This window comes from Piliocolobus tephrosceles, chromosome 19 (genome assembly GCF_002776525.5).
Source record: "Piliocolobus tephrosceles isolate RC106 chromosome 19, ASM277652v3, whole genome shotgun sequence".
Classification (NCBI taxonomy): domain Eukaryota; kingdom Metazoa; phylum Chordata; class Mammalia; order Primates; family Cercopithecidae; genus Piliocolobus; species Piliocolobus tephrosceles.
The window spans coordinates 3,499,535-3,524,746 of record NC_045452.1 but is presented as its reverse complement, the minus strand read 5'-3'; the positions used below and the strand labels follow the sequence as shown (position 1 = coordinate 3,524,746).

General features: G+C 52.5%; 2 protein-coding genes across 5 annotated transcripts in view; both read right to left on the bottom strand.

Moving 5' to 3' along the window:
• The window catches only part of DGCR8 (DGCR8 microprocessor complex subunit), a 30,990-nt gene extending 25,281 nt beyond the window's left edge, over positions 1-5,709 (bottom strand). The window contains exon 1 of one of the 2 annotated variants that reach the window (XM_023192628.2): positions 5,043-5,709. The gene's annotated coding sequence lies outside the window, so the exon portion shown is untranslated. Of the gene's footprint in view, positions 1-164; positions 2,846-5,042 lie in introns of those variants that run through there. The other variant, XM_023192629.2, reaches the window with a different exon arrangement.
• A 12,859-nt stretch (positions 5,710-18,568) lies between these two features.
• TANGO2 (transport and golgi organization 2 homolog) overlaps positions 18,569-25,212 on the bottom strand; it is a 37,032-nt gene continuing 30,388 nt past the window's right edge. For all 3 annotated transcript variants that reach the window (XM_023192563.3, XM_023192564.1, XM_023192565.1), the window contains 3 exons: positions 22,810-22,963; positions 21,059-21,163; positions 18,569-19,933 (listed from right to left, as the gene is read on the bottom strand). In XM_023192563.3, the coding sequence (XP_023048331.1) occupies positions 19,813-19,933; positions 21,059-21,163; positions 22,810-22,963 (380 nt within the window). In that variant the 3' untranslated portion in view covers positions 18,569-19,812. The remainder of the gene's footprint in view (positions 19,934-21,058; positions 21,164-22,809; positions 22,964-25,212) is intronic.

Sequence of the window (25,212 nt, the reverse complement as noted above, 5' to 3'; positions counted from 1 at the left end):
ATATAATCATAAGGCTCAAAAAATATTTTAAACATTTACACTAAACTCCACCACAGCATTCTTCTAACTCAGATAAGCAAGCATGTGGTGGGAGGCACCCTTTCTGGAACACACAGAAGCCACGTGGCCTCCCTCAGGCCACTAGAGCACAGCAATCCACTCACCTGCAAGGGCTGGGTCAGTCAAAGGGCGAGCGCGAGACCCTCAGCTCAACTCTGCGGCACTAGGGGCCTCAGAGGCATGGCCAGGCGCTCTGCTACTCAGGGACCCCAGGGCTCTCCTGGGCCCACAGGGTAGCACGTGGACGGGGACAGTGATGCAGCGTGCTGAGGTCACCAGAGGTGGCAGCATAGTTCTGTTCCCGATGGAGGAGAGGGGTGGGTGGCTGTGGGGAAGGGACCTGCCAGGATTTGGGGTGGGGAGCCACAAGAGACAGCTGGAGCCGAGGCACAGAGAGGCCTGGGTGCCATCTGCAGCCTGTTCCGCCCTGGGGACAATAAGGAGCCACTGAAGGTGAAGCGACTCTCATGCCACAAGTAGGCTCCTACTTGAGAGGGGAGACCCACAGCTGTGCCAGGCAGAATCAACTGCACCCGGGGCACGGGGACAGTCCTCCAGGCCAGAGGACAAAGGTGTCTCAGAGGCCCAGGCAATGGGCCAAGAACAGTGTCACAGAACTGACCGCACTTGTTGACCCAGTGGAAGTGGACAGCAGCAAAAAGAGGGAACTAAAGACAAGGAAGGACGACCAAATTCCAGCATGCAGGCAGGAGCCTAGCGAAGAGAACGGAGGGGACCTCCAGGCAGGCTCTGAAGGTGCCCAGGCCACAACTCTGGAGCCATGACTGGCCCAGATACGGAAGGCCAGGATGCACTGTGGAGGTAGTCGCCAAACCCACAGGAGGAAGGCCACCTGAAGATGAGGGTTAAGGACGAAACTCTAGGAAGCCTTACTACAGAGGAAGCATGAAGAAAGGGACGACATGAAACAGGGAAGATGGGTCTGAGGGGGCAGGCGGAAAATCCTGCATCAGAGCAGGAGGAGCACATGCAGACACACGCACATGCACACTCCCAGAACGTGCACAGGAACACGCATGCATGCACATGCATGCACACGAGTAAAGATGCACACATGCAAACCGCACTGCATGACATAACATCCTCCCAAGATTCCCGGAAAGAACAGGAGATGCAGACATCACGCATTTAACAAGGGATAGGGTATGGTAGCTGTACTTCGAAGGGGACACGACATGAAAACCAGAGACTAGTTTAGGTTTACTCAATACACTGAACAACTATCCACTTGCAATCTACTCTAAGGAACGCACTACATGGACAAGAGACAAGGTCACAGGGCCTGGACACACTGGCAGGGCAATGACCACTGTGCTGTCACCCCATTTCCTGGATTCTAGGATGTCCTAACATTTCTGAATCCAATGGAAATTTCACACAGTAGGTCCCGAAAGATGTGTCCATCAAAGGTGCTAAGGATCCAGGAAACACAGCACATAGCTAATAACTGACTATAAAGTGCCGAAGACGCTCAGGAGGCTGTGGGCGGCAACCAGGCAGGCACGAGGAACACTAAGTGGGGTGAGGTCAGTCTCCTGGCAACCAAGAAAGACTATTTCAGAGAACAGACCAAGGGATCAATGCGCCCAGTGCCACAGATTACCAGTGCCAGACACCTCAGAACCTGGCAGTCCCACAGAGACCCTGGTGAGTCAATCCGTGATTCTGGGACACAAAAGCTACTTGAAGAAGCTACAAGGAGCAGGGGATTAGAGACCAACAGTGTGGCGGAATGGGGAAGCCTGCTACCACAGAAGGCAAAGAAGCAGCCAGAGTAGACATTCCAAGCAAAGGTGCTAATAGGGGCTGAGCAGCCGCCCTGAAGAAATGCACAGCAGGGAAGTCTGGCGCCGTGCCAAGTGAGTGAGCTCCTTGGGAAAGCAGGAAACCTGCCCGGTCCCAGAGCTCAGTGGTGGGCAGTCCTGGTCAAAGTTCCTTCCTCCCCTCTACAAGCTTTCTCCATTCATCGCGCACACACACCATCCTAGATGCTGCAGACACAAGGTGGACAAAACCCTGCTCTACAGAGCTCACATTTTAGCGGGGGTGATGGACCGCTAACAACTAAGAAGAGTATGTACACTGCCACATGCCAAGAAGTATTCAAGCAAAAACAAAACAAGGAAAGCGCCTGAAGAAGGGGAGGCAGTTTTAGGAAGGGGGATCCAAGAAGGCCTCATGGCCTGCGTCCACGTGAAGGCAGAGGAGTAAGCCAGGTGGGTAATAGGGCTGGGAGGAGGGGAAGTTCCACGTGACACTAAGAGGAAAAGCAGAGGGCTGGGGTCAGGAATGTGGTGTGGCCAGCTGGGGCAGTGTGCTGAGGGGATGTGACAGTGGGCCAGGTCCATGAGGGCAGATGGATCAGGGCTGGTCCTCCGAGGCTGCTACCACGACTTTGGCTTTTAGTGAGAGAGATGGGCCACTGGATAGGAAGGCCCAAGCAGTGGCATCAGCTGATTCCAGGATAGCAGCGGCAACCAACCCTCAGCCAGGCCCTGTTCTAAGCACTTTTAAGCATTTTAACTCACCCAGTTCTCACATAGCACTATGAAAGAAAGGTTCACTCATGTGCTCAAGGTCGCACAGCTAAGAAGTGATGGAACTGCTTTACAAGCAGGCAAGCTGGCTTGCATCTACACCACCTCTGTTTTATACCATCTTATGGTTTAAAAGAATCACTCTGGGCCGGGCACGGTGGCTCACGCCTGTAATCCCAGCACTTTGGGAGGCCGAGGCGGGCGGATCACGAGGTCAGGAGATCAAGACCATCCTGGCTAACACACTGAACCCTGTCTCTACTAAAAAAACGAAAAATTAGCCGGGCATGGTGGCGGGTGCCTATAGTCCCAGCTACTCAGGAGGCTGAGGCAGGAGAATGGCATGAACCCAGGAGGTGGAGATTGCAGTGAGTGGAGATCACGCCACTGCACTCCAGCCTGGGCAACAAAGTGAGACTCCATCTCAAAAAAAAAAAAAAAAAGGTCACTCTGTGTCCAGGCACAGTGGCTCACGCCTGTAAACCCAGCACTTTGGGAGGCTGAGGCAGGCAGATCATTTGAGGTCAGGAGTTTGAGACCAGCCTGGCCAACATGGTGAAACCCCGTCTCTACTAAAAATACAAAAATCAGCCGGGCGTGGTGGTTGTGGAAGCCTGCAGTCCCAGCTACTTGGGAGGCGGAAGCAGGAGAATCACTTGAACCCGGGAGGCAGAAGTTGCGTGAGCTGAGATCGCACCACTGCACTCCAGTCTGGGCGACAGAGCAAGATTCTGTCTTTAAAAAAAAAAAAGAAGAAGAAGAATCACTCTGTGTCCAGAAAAACTATAGGTGGTGGATACGGAGTGAGGACCAAAGGTGACGGTAAAGAGACTTAGAGGTTCACCAGGTAGGCTGGACCAGGATGTTAACTTGGAGGTGGTGGAAAACGGTCTGTGTTTAGAAATAGAAGGTGAGTTGACAGGGCCTCCTTAGGACTACATGAAGGTGTAAGAAAGAGAGGAATCAAAGGGACTTTAGCCAGGCCAAGGAATGTTTTGGCATGGGTGAAGATTTGAATTTGGTTTGGATATGGCTATTTGGCACCAGAGTAACACACGGAGATATAGAAGAGGTGGCCAGAAACACCAGGCTGGAGCCTAGAAGGGAGGCCAGGGCTGGAGCTGTTAAGACGTCAAGGAAAGTTGGCATTAAAGCCAGGAGGCTGGATGACATCACAAAGGAGGGGGCTACAACAAGAGAGTCTAAGACTGGGCAAGCCAGCCAGAAAGTACATTTCCTACCCCAAGGTCATGGTGAGACTACAAAACAGCCCCTGGGAAGTGCTCCACACAGTGCCTGGCCGCAAAGGGCTCAAAGGGGAGCTCTCCACCCATAGGCCTCCCCACTGCTCCAGCTGACCAAACACCGGATGCAAACCCTGCCTTGCCAACAGGACTATCAGACACGAACCGGCTCACAGCAAGCTCCCCTGGACCCCTGGTACGGGGAGAAAACCCATACACTTGGACAGCACCTTTCTTCCTAGTCCACTTGCTGTGCTGGCTAATCGAGGTACTGGCTGTGACGGGCCAGCACCAGTGCCAGCGCCATGGATGCTGCCTTTTGGTCAAGTCTCTCCCGCTGCAGCCTCCCGCCCAACCCAGCGGCAGTATGACCTCATCCGTTCCTTTTGTCATCCTCCAACAGGCCTCACATGCCGCACTTAGAGGCAACACTGGGTACCCCGCGCTGGCCATTCACTCCCTTTTGTGAGTGAAGGCCTGCAGCAGGGTTTGGGCCACTCCCACAGCCAGGAGTCTAGTCTGGCCAGGAAACAGTGGATCCTCGCCTGGTGGTTGGCCTCCAACAGTCGACAGCCATAGACGGGACTGCCGTGCAGGAACAAGGTACATGCAAGCATGCAAAAAGGCAAATCAGACTCCTGCCACAAGAGAGCCAAGTCCATCGGTTGACACCAGACAGACATCACTGTCAACAGGTTGCCACCTTCCATTTATTTCCGCCATGCTCATTATTACAATAAAACCGTATCCCAATTATCTACGTGACACTCAACCCGTAAGCATTTGATGGACAAAAAGACTTAGGCGACTTCTTGGATTTCCCAAACTGTGTTAACGCCGGCAGGGTCCCAGGCGAGCACTGTCCCTATCCACACCTTTCCCGCCTGAAGGCGATGCTAGGCTTCGGGCCCGCGGGGAGAGGAGCCTCTTTTACCCGGGCGGACAGCGACGAGAGTCGGCAACGCCTGGGCCCGGGGCCAGCCCCCCAGCCCCGCAGGGGTCCCCACCCCGCGCTCCCCACCGCCCGCGGCCATGTTGCCTCACAAAGGCCGGGCTCCGCGCCCCGGCCCCGCCCCGCCCGCGGCCTCGGTCCCGGAGGGAGGCGGGAGGGAAGGGCGCGCCCTCGCGCAGGCCGCAGCGCCCGCCCGCCCGCGGGGCGCCCCTCGCGCCCCGCACCTACCTGAGGCGCCCGCGGGCTGCCCGAGCCGCCCGCAGCCAGACCACAGCCGGGAGAGCCTCACCGACCGACCGCCGCAGCCACCTGGAAAGCCTGTCCAGGCCCTCCGGCCGCCGGGACCCGCCTGCCGCGCCGGGGGAGCGGAGGGCGGACCTTCGCGGCGTGCGGCCAATCCCCGCACGCGGCCACCCCGCATTGGGGGAGCCGCGGAGCGGGCTGCGGAGGCCGCCAATCGGTGGCGCGTAGCGCGCGTGTCCGCGGCCCGCGGCCCAATAGCGCGGCCGCGCGGGCGGGACCAGACCCCCAGGCCGCGGTCGCGCTAACAGTCGCTGCCCGGGCGGGGCTCGCTGGACGGAGGGCGGCGGCCGCGAGGAGCGACGGGAACGGGAAATGCCGGGAATGCCGGGAGCGGGAGAGCGCGGGAAGCGCGGGGAGCGCCGGGAATGCAGGGAACAGGGAGAGCGGGGTAAGCCAGGAGCGGACGCGCAGACGGGCCACCTTCAGTGGAGACTGCGGAAGAGACTGTGCACACACAGGCGTTACAGAACCCGGTTAAAAGCATCACTGTATCAGACGTCATCATTTACAAAGAACGCGTGTGCTCAACTGTCTGGAGCTTTTTCATTTGCTAATACTATAACAGGAGATCCAAAACAGGGAGGGTTAGGCCAGACGCGGTGGCTTGCGCCTGTAATCCCAGAGCTTTGGGAGGTCGAGGCAGGAGGATTACTTGAGCCCAGGAGTTCGAGACCAGCCAGGCCAACATAGTGAGACCCCAGTATCTACATTTTTTTTTTTTGAGACGGAGTCTTGCTTTGTCGCCCAGGCTGGGGTGCAGTGGCGCGATCTCAGCTCACTGCAACTTCTGCCTCCCGGGTTCAAGCGATTCTCCTGGCTCACCCACCCGAGTAACTGGGATTACAGGCGCCACCAGCACGCCCGGCTAATTTTTATGTTTTTGGTAAAGATGGGGTTTCACCATGTTGGCCAGGCTGGTATCAAACTCCTGGGCTCAATTGATCTGCCTGCCTCGGCCTCCAAAAGTGCTGGGATTACAGGCGTAATCCGAGCTGCTCGGGAGGCTGAGGTGGAAGGATCACCTGAGTCCAGGAGTTCCAGGCTGCAGTGATCCGAGATAGCACCACTTTCACTCCAGCCTGGGTGACAGAGTGAGATTCCGTCTCAAAAAAAAAAAAAAAAAAGGAAAAGGAGGATATGAGTAAGTGAGGGTACAGCTCTTCCTTAGACTAACTTTCCTGTCAATAAATGTGGAAGGAATAGTGGAAATAGAAAAATTTCCCATTAGGTTGCCACCCCAATAATAGCTGCTGCAGATGAAAATCTTGAGTGATAAAAATAGTGAGCCAGGCCCTGTGGCTCAGGCCTGTAATCCCAGCACTTTGAGAGGCCGAGGCAGGCGGATCACCTGAGCTCAGCAGTTCAACACTAGCCTGGGCAACGTGGCGAAACCTTGTCCCTTGTCTCTACTGAAAATACAAAAAGTAGCCAGGCGTGGTGGTGGGCGCCTGTAATCCCAGCTACTTGGGAGGCTGAGGCAGGAGAATCGCTTGAATCTGGGAGGTGGAGGTTGCAATGAGCTGAGATTGCACTCCAGCCTGGGTGACAGAACGAGACTGTCTCCAAAAAAAATAGTGGGCGAGGCCGGGTATGGTGACTCATGCCTGTAATCCCAGCACTTTGGGAGGCCGAGGCGGCAGATCACTTGAGGTCAGGAGTTCTAGACCAGCCTGACCAACATGGTGAAACCCTGTCTCTACTACAAATACAAAAAATTAGCTGGGCGTGGTGTCACGCACCTGTAGTCCCAGCTACTTAGGAGGCTGAGGAAGGAGAATTGCTTGAACCTGGGATGCAGAGGTTGCAGTGAGCCGAGATCGCGCCACTGCACTCCAGCCTGGCAGACAGCGCGAGACTCTGTCTCAAAAAAAAAAAAGTGAAAAGTATTGTGGTGTTGTATTGACAAAAGACTATTTGCTTGGCCAAAGTTTATCAGACTCCTAAACCTTCTAGATCCATCTGTGTGAATTCCAGTTTAGCAAGAACCACCCTGCTTTTGATATCTGATCGCCCTCAATACTTGAAGGGGTGGCCTGCCCCTCCACACCTGTGGGCGTTTCTCATTAGGTGGAACGAGAGACTTAAGAAAAGAAATGAGACACAGAGACAAAGTATAGAGAAAGAAAAAGTGGTCCCGGGGGACTGGTGCTCAGCATACAGAGGACCCGGGCCGGCACCAGTCTCTGAGTTCCCTCAGTATTTATTAATCATTATCTTTACCATCTTAGAAAAAGGGAAGTGACAGGATAATAGGATCATCGTAGGGAGAAGGTCAGCAGTAAGACATACGAATAAAGATCTCTGTGGCTTAAGTTTAAGGAAAACTGCTGTGCCTTGATATGCATATGTAAACATCTCCATAAACCTTTTTAGTGCATTAAGAGCAGCATTGAGCTAGCAAGTCCCACCTTTCGCCCTAAGGTTTTCTCCTTTCTCAGTAAACAGAACATACAATCAGGTTTTACACCGAGATGTTCATTGCCCAGGGACGGTCAGGAGACAGATGCTTTTCTCTATCTCAACTGCCAAGAGGCCTTCTCAGCACAGACCCTTCACGGGTATCAGGCTCCGGGATGATCAGGTCTTTCTCTTCCCACGAGGCCATATTTCAGACTATCACATGGGGAGAAACCTTGGTCAATATCTAGCTTTCCTAGGCAGAGGTCCCTGCGACCTTTGGCAGTATACGTGTCCCTGGGTACTTGAGATTAAGAGAATGGTGATGACTTTTAACCAGCAAGCTGCCTTCAGGCACTTGTTTAACAAACCACACCCTGCACAGCCCAAAATCCTTTAAACCTTGAGTCACCACAGCACATGTTTCTTGCAAGGACAAGGTGGGGGTAGGGTCACAGATTAACAGCATCTCAAATACAGAACAAGATGGGAGTCTTGTTCTGTCTACTTCTTTCTATGTAGACACAGTAACAGGCTGATCTCTCTTTCGTTTCCCCACAATACTGATGAAATTCCTCATCCCTCCACCATCCTCTAGGTGATATCTGATCACCCCAGCCTGTCTTCAGCAAGAATCCTCTTAGGTCAGCTTAGCCCGAATCCCCCTTATCACTCACGTTTCCTCTTAGTAATTTTCCATCCACTCACCCTCCACCAGTTCACGCTTGTCCCTGCTGTATTCAGAGTTGAGCTGAATCTCCCCCGTGCAGCAAAACCCCATTGCCTGTGGTCCATATGCCGGTGGCAATGCTCCTGAATAAGGCCTTCCCTACCATGCTTTGACAAGGGCTGAATAATTTTTTTTTTTTAATGATTGTGGTGCCACAGGACGCTCACCCAGGACTCTTTTTTTTTTTTTTTTTTGAGACGGAGTCTCGCTCTATCGCCTAGGCTGGAGTGCAGTGGCACAATCTCGGCTCACTGCAAGCTCTGCCTCCTGGGTTCACGCCATTCTCCTGCCTCAGCCTCCCGAGTAGCTGGGACTACAGGTGCCTGCCACCATGCCCGGCTAATTTTTTGTATTTTTTAGTAAAGACAGGTGTTTCACCATGTTAGCCAGGATGGTCTTGATCTCATGACCTCGTGATCCGCCCGCCTCGGCCTCCCAAAGTGCTGGGATTACAGGCATGAGCCACCGTGCCCGGCCTAACCCAGGACTCTCAGTGTGCAACTTTACAGCCTTTGTCTTCTCTCCTGACTGGCTGATTGGGGATGTATTGGTGAGTTAAACTCCTGAGCCATGGCTGTAGACAAACTTTTATTCTAACTGGTAAAGACAGATTTTGATTTTTAAGGTCCCAGGCTTCTTTTGAAAAGTATAATACTTCCTGGGTTGGAAGGTCTTCCTCCTGGCTCCTTGTTCTGAATGGGGATTCGCTCCCTGACTCATAGGCTGGAAGTCTCTTCTTCCCAGTTCACTATGAGGCCTGTCTGTTCTCTCTATTGGATCCTACTTCTCCCATCAGAACTTCTCAGTCACCTGAATCCCCTCTCCTCAAACCCCTCCAGACTGTATACTCTGCCAAATTTATTTATTTATTAATTTGAGACAGAGACTCACCGGGTCACCCAGGCTGGAGTACAGTGGCGCAATCTCAGCTCACTGCAGCCTCCACCTCCTGGGTTCAAGCTATTCTGCCTCAGCCTCCCAGGTAGCTGGGACTATAAGCACACACTACCACGCCCAGCTAGTTTTTTTGTATTTTTGTAGAGACCGGGTTTCACCATGTTGGCAAGACTGGTCTCAAACTCCTGGCCTCAAGTGATCTGCCTGCCTTGGCCTCCCAAAGTGCTGGGATTACAAGCATGAGCCACCGCGTCTGGCCTCTGCCAACTTTAGTTGCAGAGCAACTACATATGTATGTTTGTATGTTATGTATACATGATATTTTTCTACCTCCAGATAGTAGCACCAAATTAATTTATAAAATCCCTTAAAGAAATAACTGACGCTGTGCTAATATATATAGTAACTGGTTGTTTCAGAATGAGAAAGAAAATGTAGGGGAAAAAAAGTACTGATAGATTTTTTTTTTTTTTTGAGACAGAGTCTCACTCTGTTGCCCAGGCTGGAGTACAGTGGCACGATCTCAGCTCACTGCAACCTCCACATCCCAGATTCACGCCATGCTCCTGCCTTACCCTTCCTGAGTAGCTGGAACTACAAGGCACCCGCCACCATGCCCGGCTAATTTTTTGTATTTTTAATAGAGACAGGGTTTCACCGTGTTAGCCAGGATGGTCTCAATCTCCTGACCTCATGATCCACCCGCCTCGGCCTCCCAAAGTGCTGGGATTACAGGCATGAGCCACCGTGCCTGGCCAGATATTTTTTTAAGTTGTAAAAGATCTATAGAAAAGAAATCTTGGAAAATAAATATTATCTTGTGTGAGATTAGATGGATTCATTTATAAGGTTTCGTTAAAATTAGCTTTATTAGTAGTACAGTGATGCAGAACTTTTAATTTGGTCTTCTTTGTTAAAATGACAAAGTTTTCTAGCAGCAAGTTTTTTTTTTTTTTGAGGCGGAGTCTTGCTCTGTCACCCGAGCTGGAGTGCGGTGGCCGGATCTCAGCTCACTGCAAGCTCTGCCTCCCGGGTTTACGCCATTCTCCTGCCTCAGCCTCCGGAGTAGCTGGGATTACAGGCGCCCGCCACCTTGCCTGGCTAGTTTTTTGTATTTTTAGTCGAGACAGGGTTTCACCGTGTTAGCCAGGATGGTCTCGATCTCCTGACCTCGTGATCCGCCCGTCTCGGCCTCCCAAAGTGCTGGGATTACAGGCTTGAGCCACCGCGCCCGGCCAAAATGACAAAGTTTTCTTAAGAGTATTTGAGATTGTGAAGATTTCTGTTTACCTTTTAAATAATTGTTACCTTGGAAACAAAGATTTTTGTGTTATATCAAGATAGTTCCTTATTCTTCATGTTGTTTTTTATTAGATTTTTGATTACTTAAAAAATGTGGCTGGAGCCAGGCACTGTGGCTCACACCTGTAATCCCAGCACTTTGGGAGGCCAAGGCGAGCGGATCACGCGGTCAAGAGATGGAGACTATCCTGGCCAACATGGTAAAACCCCATCTCTACTAAATATACAAAAATTAGCTGGGCATGCTGGCGCGTGCCTTTAGTCCCAGCTACTCAGGAGACTGGGGCAAGAGAATTGTTTGAATAAAATTTCAAGAACTCTGGAAAAAAATTTCCAGAACTTTTTTTTTTTTTTTTTTTTTTGAGACAGAGTCTTACTCTGTCATCCAGGCCGGCGTGCAGTGGCGCAATCTCGGCTCACTGCAACCTGAGTAACTGGGATTACAGGCGCCCACCACCACGCCCGACTAGTTTTTATATTTGTAGTAGAGACAGGGTTTCACCATATTGGCCAGGCTGGTCTCAAATTCCTGGCCTCAATTGATCTGCCTGCCTTGGCCTCCCAAAGTGCTGGGATTACAGGCGTGAGCCACCACGCCTGGCCAGAATTTTCAGAACTCGAATGACGACACTGATGGGTTCATGAAACTGCTGACCCAGATCAAACAGAACAAGAATAAATTACATGGCGATGAATAAACCAATGACATTTATTTGTTTATTTAATTTTATTGTAGAGATAGGGTCTCACTATGTTGACCAGGCTGGTTTCAAACTCTTGGCCTCAAGTGAACCTCCCATCTCAGCCTCCCTAAGTGTTACAGGTGTGAGCCACTGCACCCAGCCAGGATAATTTTTGTATGTTTTGTTTGAAACATTGCTGGTTCTTTAATGTTTTGTTTTCCAGATTTAAGGAAGCTTTTTTTTTTTCTCCTCTCTTTTAAACTATCCATAGCTTACAGCAGTTTGGTAAAGTATGCCTTTGTAAACAAAAGTGAAACAATTACTTTTTCTCTCTACCTTATCCTTCCATAATTCAGAAACTATTCATGAGTATTTTTATTTTCATGGCAATATGTTTATTTACATAAGTTCAGTAAGAACCTGTTCTCTTTGTAACAGGACACAATTGGAAATGCTGTTTATATTACCAAGGCTTTGACTGGAATGCCATATTTTCAGATATGGCCAGACAACTTTAAGTAACTAAGGATGACTTTATGGAACCAATAAGGCCCTTGGGGAAAAATGGGTTTCATACCTTGAATACATGGGTCACATGATTGCCTTGTAGGTGAGTAAGGAAAGTCACTTCCTGACAGGGCCAAGAACGTCAGGATATTTTGGCAGACCTCAAAAAGAGAGGAATTCACCCAAACCTATAACAATTGCAAATGAAGTATGATGGTGAGGCTTTGGCTTGGCTTCCTAGCCTGGCAAGGCTTTTAAAAGCCCAATCTGAGATGCCCACTAAAAGTCCTAGCAAAGCAAACTTAAAGAAAGCCTATGTGTTCAATATTGTTGTGGCACTTATATAAGTAATTAGGCCAAGTTTAATCAACCTAAACTTATGCTATAAATTAGTCTTACTTCAACATCTTTGATAGAAATGGGGTGACTATATAGAGAAAAATTAGTTTCAGAAGACAATTACAGTGCACCCATTATTAGATTCTAGCCCTGTTCATTGTTTTTGAGGTTTTGATCTTTACCTACAAGCTGGATTGGATCCTGAATTCTTCTAGTTTCCTCTAATATCTGATTTTCTCTAAACTGATGTTTCCAGTTTTTTTCCCACCCTTCTGGCCTGGAACCACTAAAAAATAAAACTTCCCATTTCCTAAAGCCCTGTAAGCTGAAGCTGGATAACTTGATTGAAACTTTAGGCCGGGCACAGTGGCTTACACCTGTAATCCCAGCACTTTGGGAGGCCAACATGGGCCGATCACAAGGTCAAGAGATTGAGACCATCCTGGCCAACATGGTGAAACCCCATCTCTACTGAAAACACAAAAATTAGCTGGGTGTGCTGGCGTGCGCCTGTAGTCCCAGCTACACAGGAGGCTGAGGCAAGAGAATCACTTGAACCTATGAGGCAGAGGTTGCAGTGAGCCGAGATTGCGCCACTGCACTGAAGCCCGGGCAACAACAGCGAGACTCTGTCTGAAAAAAAAAAAAAAAGGAAACTTTAGAGATGGCACCATAACAGAAGATAATTTGTGGGCAGCCTTCGTGACATGCAAACTACCATCCAGGAAAATCTGTTAGCCCCTACACCATCTGAAGATGCTTCAAGCACAGCACCTGGAAATCTTCTTGAGTAGCTGCCCTCTGAACTGAGAAACTGAGTTTATAGTTGGTTCCAACTAATATCTTTGTTTTTCTTTTATCTTCAACATGCAAGGCCTGATGGCTCACACCATGTAGGAGATCTCCTCTACTGCGGGTCCTAGCAGATGATTCAGCTGGCCCTTGATGAACAAAAGGCAGCCCAGCAAGGAAATGGACTTGTACTATTCGAGGAAAGATAACCTCTTCTTTCCTTGAACAAGAGGAGGGACCGACATAGATTCTTTGCTTGGCCAAACCAGGCTTCTGAACCTTCTTCTAGGCCCATCTGTGCACTTCCTTGTAAATTTCACTTAAGAGCAAGAACCCTGCAGAGTCACTTTAGCAAGAAGCACCCCTGACCCTCGACATCTGAAGATGTCTGGTCACCGTGGCCTGTCTTCAGCAAAAATCCTGTTAGTTGGTATAACCAGAATCTCTCTTACCAGGATGTTTCTTCTTAGTCATTTTCCATGTGCTGACGCAGCTCCCACCCCCCTGCTCTTTGGCTATCAATTCCCGCTTGCCCATTAGGAGGTGAGCCTAATCTCCCTCCCCCACTGCAGAATCTCATTCCCATGGTCCCTATACCTAGCAAGACGGTCCTGAATAAAGTCTTCCCTATAGTGCTTTGGCAAGTGTCCTTCAATAATTCCTTCTTTAACATTATCAATGTTAATTTCCTGGTTGTAATCATTTTTCTGTGATTGGATGTGGTGTTAACATTTGGGGTAACTAGGTGACAGATATTGGAATTTTTGCTCTACTTTTAAATCTTTTTTCTTTTTTGAGATGGAGTCTTGCTCTGTTGCCAGGCTGGAGTGCAGTGGTGCCATCTCGGCTCACTTTAACCTCTGCCTCCAAGGTTCAAGCGATTCTCCTGCCTCAGCCTCCCAAATAGCTGGGATTACAGGCATGTGCCACCACGCCTGGCTAATTTGGTATTTTTAGTAGAGACGAGGTTTCTCTATTTTGGTCAGGCTGGTTGTGAACTCCCGACCTCAGGTTATCCACCCGCCTCAGCCTCCCAAAGTGCTGGGATTACAGGCGTGAGCCACCGTGCCCAGCCATTGAAATCATTTCTAAATGAAAAAGTTTAAAGGAAGTGGGGAGAGGAATGTTGCAGATGACAAAGCTGTAGGCCTGCACAGGCCTCCCCGGCCACCTCAGCACCAGATCCCTCACAATGGGCTCCATGCCCTGGAGGGTCTGCGTCCAGGACTCAGCTAGGGGATGCCGGCCTTCCTGTGGCTGGGCCAGTCAGTCCAGCACATGGCCATTCAACCACAGCAACCTCTCACACTTGGTTGGTGAGTTGGAGGCTCCACTGGCCCCTGTCAGACTTGAGACCTCAGACCTGTCCACCCCAGCCAGTTTCCCACACAGCCTGGGACTGACTAGGTGATGGAGAAGGATCCTTACCATGGAACCTTATCCAGGTCCAGCCCCAGGGTTGCAAAGATTGATGACTGGAAGCTGGGACTCCAGCCCAAGCTGGAGGAGGATCCTTTCCCCTCTGGGCTCCTGTTTCCACCTAAGCCCAGCTCACCCATGAGCCAGGCATCTGCTGGCACATGAGAACAAGACATGGTCTCAGGAAGTCTGCAGGCAGATCAGGAACCCAGGTCTTCCAGGATGAGACCTAAGGCCATGCCACATTCCTGGCCTGGCCATGTCTGTTCACAGAACTGCCTCCATGTTGGCCAGCCCCATGTCTCCAGACTCTATGTCTACACAGCTCAACTTGGCCATCTTGGGGCCAGAGGGCAGAAGCAGCTTATGTTGGGAAGCGGCATCTGAGAAGGAGGTGAGTTCCCCATCTGCCTGGGAGAAAGGGATCCATGCTGGGGACTCAGGGATCAGGTACATCTGGCGACAAGCATAGAGGACTGGCTGGGCAGTGCCAGGAAGGCCATTTTCCAGGCCCAGCCATTCCTAGTGTCATGTCCAAAGCTCTTCTAGAAGGCACTGGCTTTGGGCCCCTATACCTTCTACTAGCACAAGGGCCTTGCATCAAGGGGTTGGCCCAAATAGATGGGGGCTTGGGAAGCACCAGCACTGTCATTCTTGGCTCAAATGTCTACCTGGCCTGGGCATCAGAGTACAGTGGTGGGGCAAGAGAAGAAAGGTTCCTGCCTTCCTGAAGCTCCCATTCTGATGGAGAGACAGGCAAGAAACAATCCTAGCACATAGCACGCCAGATGGTGTGTGCTCATTGCCATAGAGAAAAAGGAGTTCCTTCCTTCCTTCCTCCTCCCTCCTTCTTCTTTCCTTCCTCCTTCCTTCCTTTTTTTTTTTTTTTTTTTTTTTTTTTTTTTTGAGATGCAATTTACCTGTGTCACCCAGGCTGGAGTGCAGTGGTGCAATCTCAGCTCACTGCAACCTCCCCCTCCCATGTTCAAGCGATTCTCCTGCCTTAGCCTCCCGAATAGTTGGGATTACAGGCACCCGCCACCATGTCCAGCTAATTTTTGTATATTTAGTAGAGATGGGGTTTCACCATGTTGGTCAGGCTGGTTTCGAACTCAAGTGATCCACCTGCCTTGGCCTCTCAAAGTGCTGGGATTACAGGTGTGAGCCACTGCGCCCAGCCTCCTTTTTTATTTCTTTTTTCTTTCTTTCAAGATGGGGCTCGCTGTGTTGCCCAGGCTGGAGTGCAGTCGTGCAATCATGGCTTACTACAGCCTCAAACTCCTGAGCTCAAGCGATTCTCCCACCTCAGCCTCCCAAGTAGCTGGGATTACAGGCTTGTGCCACCGTGCTGGGCTAGAATGAAACTTTAAATGAGTTGCCTGCTCACTCTCAACTGAAGTTGAGACTTCAGTAAAGACCTGTAGGAATTGGGGGAGCAGTGTGGTTTGGATATCTGCAGGGGAACTGTGAGCACAAAGACCCTGGGGCAGGAGCTGTGCAGAGTGTGTAGCCGTGAGTTGAGGTTATGGGGTAGGCCTGGACAAGGAAGGTGAAGTGGGGAACAGTGCCAGACATTGTGGGGACACTAGCATGGGAGGACCATGGATCTGTGGGACAGGCACCCTCAGAGGTGCCACCTTGTGCTCATCCTATTCTGTCCTGGCCCATGGGTCTGCCTCTCCACCTGGCTGGGAACTGGGGGGCCATTATGGTATCTCCCCAAGCCACAGTATCTTCATCTGTAAAGTGAAGATCACAACTGTGTTAGTCTGCTAGGGCTGCCTTAAAAAAGCAACACAGTCGGCTGGGTGCGGTGGCTCATGCCTGTAATTCCAGCACTTTGGGAGGCTGAGGCGGGCAGATCACAAGGTCAGGAGATCAAGACCATCCTGGCTAACATGGTGAAACCCCGTCTCTACTAAAAATACAAAAAATTAGCTGGACGTGGTGGCGGGCGCACCTGTAGTCCCAGCTACTCAGAGGCTGTGGCAGGAGAATTGCTCGAACCTGGGTGGCAGAGGTTGCAGTGAGCCGAGATTGCGCCACCATACTCCAGTCTGGGTGACAGAGTGAGGCTCTGTCTCAAAAAAAAAAAAAAAAAAAAAAACCCACTACAGTCTGGGCTCAGTAGCTCACACCTGTAATCCCAGCACTATGGGAGGCCAAGGTGGGAGGATCATGTGAGCCCAGGATTTGGGGACCAGTTTGGGCAACATGGTAAAACCCCGTCTCTACAAAAAATACAAAAAATTAGCTGGATGTGGGCGTATTCACCTGTAGTCCTATCTACTCAGGAGACTAGGTGGGAAGATTGCCTGAGCCCAGGAGGTGGAGGCTGCAGTGAGCTGTGATCTTGCCACTGCACTCCAGTCTGGGCAATGGAGTGAGACCCTATCTCAAAAAAAAAAAAAAAAAAAAAGGCATCACAAATGGAGCCGCTTAAAATAACAGACATTTATTATAGTAACACAGCTCTGGAGGCTGGAAGTCCATGATCAGAGTGACAGCAGGCCTGCTCCCTCTGAAGGCTCCAGGAAAGGCTCTGAAGCAGGCCCCTCTCCCAGCTTCTGGTGATGTGTTGGCTTGTGGAGCAGAATTCCAGTCTTTACATGGTGTTCTCCCTGTGTGCGTATCTGTCCATGTCCAAATCTTTCTTTTTCCTTTTTTTAAGAGACAGGGTTTTTCTCCATCATCCAGGCTGAAGTGCAGTGGTGTAATCACGGCTCACTGGAGCCTCCACCTCCTGAGCTCAAGTGATCCTCCTACCTCAGCCTCCCAAGTAGCTGGGACTACAGGTGTGCACCCATGCCACGCTAATTTTTTTATTTTAATTTTTCTGTAGAGATGGGGTCTTGCTATGTTGCCCAGGCTAATCTGGGCTCAAGCAGTCCTCCAGCTTTGGCCTCCCAAAGGGCTGGGATTACAATGTGAGCCACTGCGCCCAGCCCAAATCTTCCTTTTTTGTTTTTTTGAGACAGTCTCTCTCTGTGCCCAGGCAGAGTGCAGTAGTGCAATCTTGGTTCACTGCAACCTCTGCCTCCTGGGTTCAAGCGATTCTCCCACCTCAGCCTCGCACTATAGGTGTGAGTCACCATGGCCAGCTAATTTTTGTATTTTTTTTGGTAGAGACAGCGTTTCGACATGTTGCCCCAGGCTGGTCTCAAACTCTTGAGCTCAAGTGATCCTCCTGCCTCAGCCTCCCAAAGTGCTGGGATTATAGGCATGAGCCACTGTACCCAGCCTAAGTCTTCCCCTTTTTATAAGGATAGCCGTCGTGTTGGATTAGGGCCCACACTAACGACCTCATTCCACCTTGGTTATCCCCAGAAAAACTCTTATCTCCAAATGCAGTCACATTCTGAGGTACTGTGGGTCAGGACACTGATATATCTTTTGGGGGGACACCACTCATAACACCAATAGAATCACCATTGAGGGCTGTGCTTCCTTAGGGGCTCAGGCTACTGGGGAGCCCTGGGCAGGGTGGGGGCAGAGGGACCCATGCAAGAGCAGAGACTGCTCTTCCTGGGCAGGCCAGGTCTCTGGGCAGAGGTAAACATCTGGGGGGCTCTTCATGAGGGCAGGACACCATCCAGGTTGGGTGCTGGTGCTGGTCACCAGCACAGGACACGGTGGCCACTGGGGCAGGTGAATGTGTTGGCAGCAAGGGCAGTGCCCCCAGCCGGGAGCCTGTTGTCCTGACTCAGAGGACACGTATGGGACTTGAGGCCTCAGTTTCTCCTCAGGCCTGGGGGTGTAGCCTGGATCGCAGCTGGGAAACTCTTCTGAGTTCAAAGTGAGCCATGAAGGGCTCCAAGCCCAGCAGAGTAGTCTGGGCAGGAAAGGGAAGGGACGGGGAGGTCCCTGCTCCTCCCTAGGTGGACTTGCATCATGTCACAATCAGGCCAGGAAGCCCAGAGGCTTTAAAAAGTCTGTGTCTCAGCATTGGATATCCAGGACCCCCTTACAGTCGGCCAGGCCCAGGTATGCAAGTTCCTTAGAGCTGGCCCCAAACCAGGAGCTCCTGGGGCTGAGACAAATGCAGACCTGCTCTCCTGCCCCTCCTACCATCCCCTGGCCCCCACCATCCAACAGAAGTCCAGGCCAGCCTGCCTCCCCCTCCAGTGGGGCCTCCACAGCGACCCGATAGACCTGTATGGGTGACTGGCCCCATAACCGGCATCTACCACATCCCACGCGCGTGGCGTCTCTCACGGCAGCCCCTGCCCAAGGACAGATGGGCTGACCTACAGGCATCCGCAAATGGCACTGAAGAAGCCGTGAGGAAAGGGGGAGGTGGGAAGGGCCTTGTCCAGGGTGTCTGGCTGCATGGGAGACGCAACAGCTCCCACTGGCACCCTGCACACAAGGGAAAGGCCTCGAAATGCGCTCACCAAAGCCTCAGAGTTTTATTAGCAGCAGCTCACATTCGGGTACAGGTTCCTATGAAGATTGCCCCACCTGGTGGGAGGAGGGAGACAGCAGGGCTGGCTGAGATGGGGCTGCCAGGGCCATGGCCTCCAGCTGGGTAAGCGGGAATCTGAGAGCCCCTGGTGCACACGGAGCCTCCTGGCACACAAGGATTGTCCCAAAAACAAAGGACCCTGGCACACTCAGGGGCACTGAATCTGGCAACGAGTCTGCACTTCTGTTATGAGAGTGGGTTTTTCGGCCAGGCGTGGTGGCTCACGCCTGTAATCCCAGCACTTTGGGAGGCCGAGGCAGGTGGATCACCATGTCAGGAGTTCAAGACCAGCCTGACCAACCTGGTGAAACCCTGTCTCTACTAAAAATACAAAAATTAGCTGGGCGTGGTGGCACATGCCTGTAATCCCAGCTACTCAGGAGGCTGAGGCAGGAGAATCGCTTGAACCTGGGAGGTGGAGGTTGCAGTGAGCTGAGATCATGCCACTGCACTCCAGCCTGGGCTACAGAGCAAGACTCCATCTCAAAAAAAAAGAGAGTGGGTTTTTCTCAGGTCTTCTTTGTGCCCAATTCCAAATGTGGCTGTCTCCTCTGCAGAAGCAGGTCTGCTTGTCAAGAATTCAAGCACGCCTTGTGCTCTGTGGTCACAGGAGAGGAGGGGCCGCTTTTAAATACAAGCCTACTCCTGTCATCGGACTAGAACAAAGGCCCACTGGCCAGAAGCACATGAGAAGTGAGAGTTGCCTTTCTGCCTTGTCTGGCATCGTGTGTGTGCATGTCTGTGCAGCTGTGCATGTGTGCACATGTAGTACACCTATGCATGTACATGTGCATGTGCCTGTGTCGGTGTCCGTGTATATGCCTTGTGTGTGTGTGCTTGTGCACGTGCAGGAGTGTATGGGTGTGCCGTGTGTGCGCCTGTGTACATGTGCAAGAGTGGGCTCAGGTGTATCCACATGTTCATGGTGTACCTGCGCCAGTCCTAGACCTGGTGTCAGACTCTGCTGCTCCCCACTGGCATAAAGGCAGACCCTGTGCTGGGCATGGGGACACAGGTAACACGCAAACCGCAGGGTCCTGATCCAGGGGATGCTGGCCAAGCTATGGGCAGTGCAATGCAGTATGGCCAAGGAAGGTTTCCTGTCCACAGTGCCCCTCAAGGCAGGGCCCCCCAGGAGCCCACTGGCCACGCCCAGAGGTGGTGTTAGTTCTGTAGTGTGAACTCGTAGGTTCTGGTCTCCCAGTGGGAGAGGTCCTTGTCCATCATGCTACGCTCAGTGAAGGTCACATGGCCGTCCGCATCTACCAGGATGATGGTGTTGGTTCTGAAAGAGAGCAGGGTCCCTTATTCACCTGGTGTCCCTCAGCCCTGCCCTGCCTGTCACAGCCACAGCTAGGGCAAGAATGCAGGCAGGTAGAGGCAGGACCCCCATGCCTGGAGGCTGTGCCAAGTCACAGAAGAACAGCAGCCTCAGTCTTGGGGATGATGAGGGGCCGTCAGTGGCATGTGAGCTTCTGGTTGGCTCCGCAGACCTACACTAAGTGAGTCCTGCCACCTTCACTAGGAACCACCCCACCCTGCCCTGCTCTCCCTGTGTAGCATGAGCCATGGTACACAGAAGCCTGCGGGCTGACCACACACTTCCCCCTCAGAGGCCCAGGTTCCCAGACACAGCCACGCTTGGTTCTTCCAAGAGGTCAAGCTGTTGACCACTTGGGGCCCAGGCTTCCTCTGTCTGGAAGACTCCCCTCCTATGCCCTCTCTCCCAATGCCCAGGCCATGCCAGCCCACCTGAAGCAAACATTCAGCACACTCTCCTCTCCTCCAACCCTCTCTGCTGTGGGCTTTGCAGACAGAGGCTGGCACCGGATTCCCCAGCAGCCCCGGCACACGCTGGTTCCCAGGGCAGACACACACTCAGTGTTCCCCGTGGGGTGGGACCCAGTAGCCATGCGGCCTGTCAAGGAGAGGACTTGGCACCTGCCTTTCCCTCACACACAGGAATATGAGTCTATGATAGAGGAGGGGCTGAAAGAAATGACACTGTGCACCTGCCAATGGGCTGGCCAGCCCCAGGCGGGAAAGGCTGACCAGCAGCTGCCACCCAGGGGTACAACCTGCACGCCTAGTGCCACCATGGTGCTGGGGCGTTTGCCCACAGGGATCCACCAATGTGCAGGCAGCCCTGAGGCCATCCTGGCCCCAAGTAGTACATACATGTGGCTATGTACTGGCTTCTTAAGCCCAGCCTGTGGGGCCCCGGGAGCCTGTGGTATCTGCTCACCCTGTAGCTGCATCTGGATAGGGCAGAAGCTCTGGAATCCACTCGGGTGAGGAAGGAGCCTGGCCCTCGCTATGGAACATGGGGACACCTGGCTTCTTTGCTGGCCCTCTAGCGTGGGAGGTGGGACATGGGATAGGAGGTGGCGCACCCACCGGGCTGCAATACCTGGTGCCGTAGCCAGGGCAGCGCACGCACACAGCTGCGTACTTGCTCAGCACGGGCTGCACGTACTCCCCTCCCTGGTCCTCGATGGCTGGGTCTGGCAGCTGCCTGCAGGATGGAGGGAAGCGGTGGCCATTAGTCCCTCTGCGGCCTGCCCACAGCTCGGTCTAGCCCCATCCCACCTGGTGGCCTAACTGGCTCTGGGGAGTAGCCGGGGAACTGCAAGGGTTGTTTCTTCTTTTCTTTTTTCTCTTCTCTTCTCTTTTCTCTTCTTTTCTTTTTTTGAGGCAGAGTTTCACTCTTGTCACCCAGACTAGAGTGCAATTGCTTGATCTTGGCTCACTGCAACTTCCACCTTCCAAGTTCAAGCGATTCTCCTGACAGAAGTCCACTCAAGCCAGCCATTGTAGCTAGCATCAGGGCTCCAGTTGTCAGCTGGGATTACAGGCATGCACCACCAAGCCCATCTAATTTTGTATTTTTAGTAGAGACAGAGTTTCACCATGTTGGCCAGGTTGGTCTTGACCTCCTGACCTCAGGTGATCCACCCACCTTGGCTTCCCAAAGTGCTGAGATCACAGGCATGCGCCACCACAACAGGCCTGTTTCCTACACATTTCTGCTCAAGGCGGAAAATCTCCATCTACCCTTAACTTATGACTTAATCGTAGAGCTTTGGCCCCAGATGGCACACACAAGCTCCCTGCCTGCCCCAAGAGGTGCCCTGTGGGCATCTGCCCCTGTGACAGAAGTCCACTCAAGCCAGCCATTGTAGCTAGCATTGGGGCTCCAGCCATCAGTGAGGGCAGCCAGGGCCGGTCCTCGGCCTGCCCCAGATGGCACACTGATGGGGCCTGTGTGGACTTACAGCTGGGAGGGGCTGCTGGGCACACCCAGGTGGGGCTCTTCCAATGAGGCAGTGATGCTGAGGCTGAAGGACGAGGCCGCAGATCAGCAGCCCAGAGGAGAGGGAGGGTAGACAGGGCGCAGAAAGGGGCCCCAGGGGGAGGAGTGGGAGACAGTCCATGGGGGCTTCTCTGAAGGGAGCAAGCTGGACAGGGTGGGAGTGGACGCTGGGTCACCTGGGTAGGGCAGTGGTCTGACCTGGGTGGGGAGCGAGGGATGGGTGGGGCATCTTGCCCAGTGGGAGAAAGGCCGGCACGGCAAGCACCAGGACCCCTGGCTGGGGCAACCAAGACCCTGGTGCCTGGCACCTGAGGGGCCTTGAGGCCTATGGGCAAGGAAGTGGGTGGGGGCACCTACACCCAGGCAGTTCCCCGAACTGCAAGTCCCTGCCCAGCACTCAGCCCAGGGTCACTGGGGACAGACCGCATGCAGGAAGTCCCATCAACCCTGAGAGTGCTGACCCTGGCCACTCATTTCCATGATTTGTCTCTTCCGCCTGGGTTTGCTGAGTGTCTAGAATCTTCTGGAACTTCCTGCTAGCCCTCGGCATGCAGAGGGGAGCATCCATCTGCTCTGGGCCCCACGTGGCTGCATCAAGCCTCTGGGCACACTGAGCCTCCCCTGGGCCTGGGCCTGGGCCCATCTCCTGTCATCAAAAGTCCCTGGTGTTGGAAACCTCAGCTGGCTCGAGGGGACAGGCAGGGAGGACAGCATGTCCGTCAGCTTCCTTGCAGCTGGGGACCCAGCCTGGCCACCTCCACGGGCCTCCCACGGCGGCAGGGCCTGCCTTTCCCTCTGCCCTGGTTGGGAGACACCAGGGCTCACCCCAGCAGGACCCGCCCACTCACGCCTCTTCATTGTTGAGCACATCCAGGAGGTTGGCAATGAGCACATCCTTGGGCAGTGCCTGGCTCCGTTCCACAGCCTCCAGGAAGAGCTGCTTCCCAAAGCACAGCTTCCTCCAGGGCGTCTCCAGCAGCGCGTTGCTCAGCCCGTAGGTGCCTGTGGGGAGCAATCGGCTGGCCATGCAGAGGCCTTGCTGTGCCATGTCAGGGCAAATTGCCACCTGCCACCCACCTAACATGGGGTACAGCTGGAGACAATGAAATCAGGCCAGACTGAGGCCAAGCCACTCCATGCTCCAGCACCTTCCCTACGCTCATTCCTGACCTGACGGCTTGGCAAAGAGTGGAGAACTCAGCAGTAGGCGGAAAGGGGCACCCACAGGAGACCACAAGGCAGAGATGCCCAGCAGCATGGATGGATGAATAAGAAATGAGCAACCTGAAATCTCACAGGCAAAGGGGGCAGCCAAGAGGGAACCTCTCCACCTCACGCCAGGTTGGGGGGCCACCTGAGAAGTTCAAGAGTGGGAGAATTAGCTACCAGAGGCCAGGAGGCACCCACCACAATCACATCCCTATCTGGGGAACCCCCAACAGTGCCACACAGTGGGCACAGGTGTAGGCTGGGCCTCAGCAGAGCATGGCCCACCTCTGCATACCAGCCAGGCCCCTGGCTAGGAGAGCCAGGGGGCTCAGTGCACAGACTCTGAACCGTGGCTTCTCTGAACTGTGGCTTCTCAGAACAAGCTCCCAGAGTGTTGGCAGAAGGCAAGGCCAACAGGAAAAGGGTTTCTTATGACACAAAAAGCGAAGGGGAGGGACTTGAGGTGGAGAAGCACCTCACCTCAGAGGCTCTTCTCTAGAAGCCAGAGCAGCAGGGGTGGGCTTGATGGGAGCCATGCACCCCAAATCATGCACCAGAGAGACCAAGACACCACCCCTTTCCCTGTCAGACTTCCAGGAGAATATCTTGGCCAAGACATTTCCCAGGGAGACAGCTCTGGCTCTGCCAGGGCCCCCAGAGCCAAGCCTCCAGCCCCAGGTGTCACAGTGCTTTTTCCATCATGAACGACATGGAAGACCATTCAACTGCACAGTCATGGGCAAAGAATGGAGCTGGACTCTGGACTCCACCTCACATCATACACAAAAGATAACTCAGGTCGAGAGAGGTGGCTCACTCCTATAATCCCAGCACGTTGGGAGGCTGGGGCAGGAGGATCACTGGAGCCCAGGAGTTCAAGACCAGCCTGGGCAAAATAGTGAGACCTTATCTCTACAAAACGTTAAAAGTTAGCTGGACATGGTGGCATACATCTACAGTCTCAGCTACTTGGGAGGGAGGATCTCTTTTTTTTTTTTTTTTGAGACGGAGTCTCGCTCTGTTGCCCAGGCTGTAGTGCAGTGGCACGATCTCGGCTCACTGCAAGCTCCACCTCCTGGGTTCACGCCATTCTCCTGCCTCAGCCTCCAGAGTAGCTGGGACTGCAGGTGCCCACCACCATGCCCAGCTACTTTTTTCTATTTTTTAGTAGAGACGGGGTTTCACCATGTTAGCCAAGATGGTCTTGATCTACTGACCTTGTGATCTGCCCGCCTCGGCCTCCCAAAGTGCTGGGATTACAGGCTTGAGCCACTGCACCCGACCAGAGAGGGAGGATCTCTTAAGGCCAGGAGGTTGAGGGTGCAGTGAGTCATGACTGCACCACTGCACTCCAGCCTGGGTGACAGAGCCAGACCCTGTCTCAAAAAAAAGTTAACTTAAATCCAACCAAAGACCCAAGTGAAAGAGCAAAAACTATAAAACTCTGAGAAGAAAGTATCAGGGGAAAGCTTCATGACCTAGATTAGGCAATGGTTTCTTAGAAAAGAATCCAAAATCATGAGCAAAAGAAAAAAAAAAAGAGACATGGGACTTAAAAATTTAAAGCTTTGTGCTTTAAATAAGAGACTTGTAGCTAGAATGAATGTATAAGGCACTCCTATAACTCAAAAAGATAACCCAATTTGAATAACCATTTCTCCAAAGAAGACATACAAACGGCCAACGAGCATGAGAATAGCTGTTCAACATCATAGCCATCAGAGAAATGCAAACCAAACCACGAGGCCACTCTACTTCACACTGAGGATTCAGAGAAGCTGCAACCCGCATACATTGCTGGTGGGAATGCATAAGGCTGCAGCAGCTTTGAGAAACAGTTTGGATGTTCCTCAAAAGGTTAAACAGGGTTACCATACAACTTAACAACTCCATTCCTAGGTATTCACACAAGAGCCATAAAAACACACGACCACACAAACGCTGTGAGGTCACACTGTGAGCGGCACTGTTTATAACAGGTGAAAGGTGGAAACATTGCAAGTGTCCATTAATGGATGAAGGGAAGAAACAAAAAGTACCAA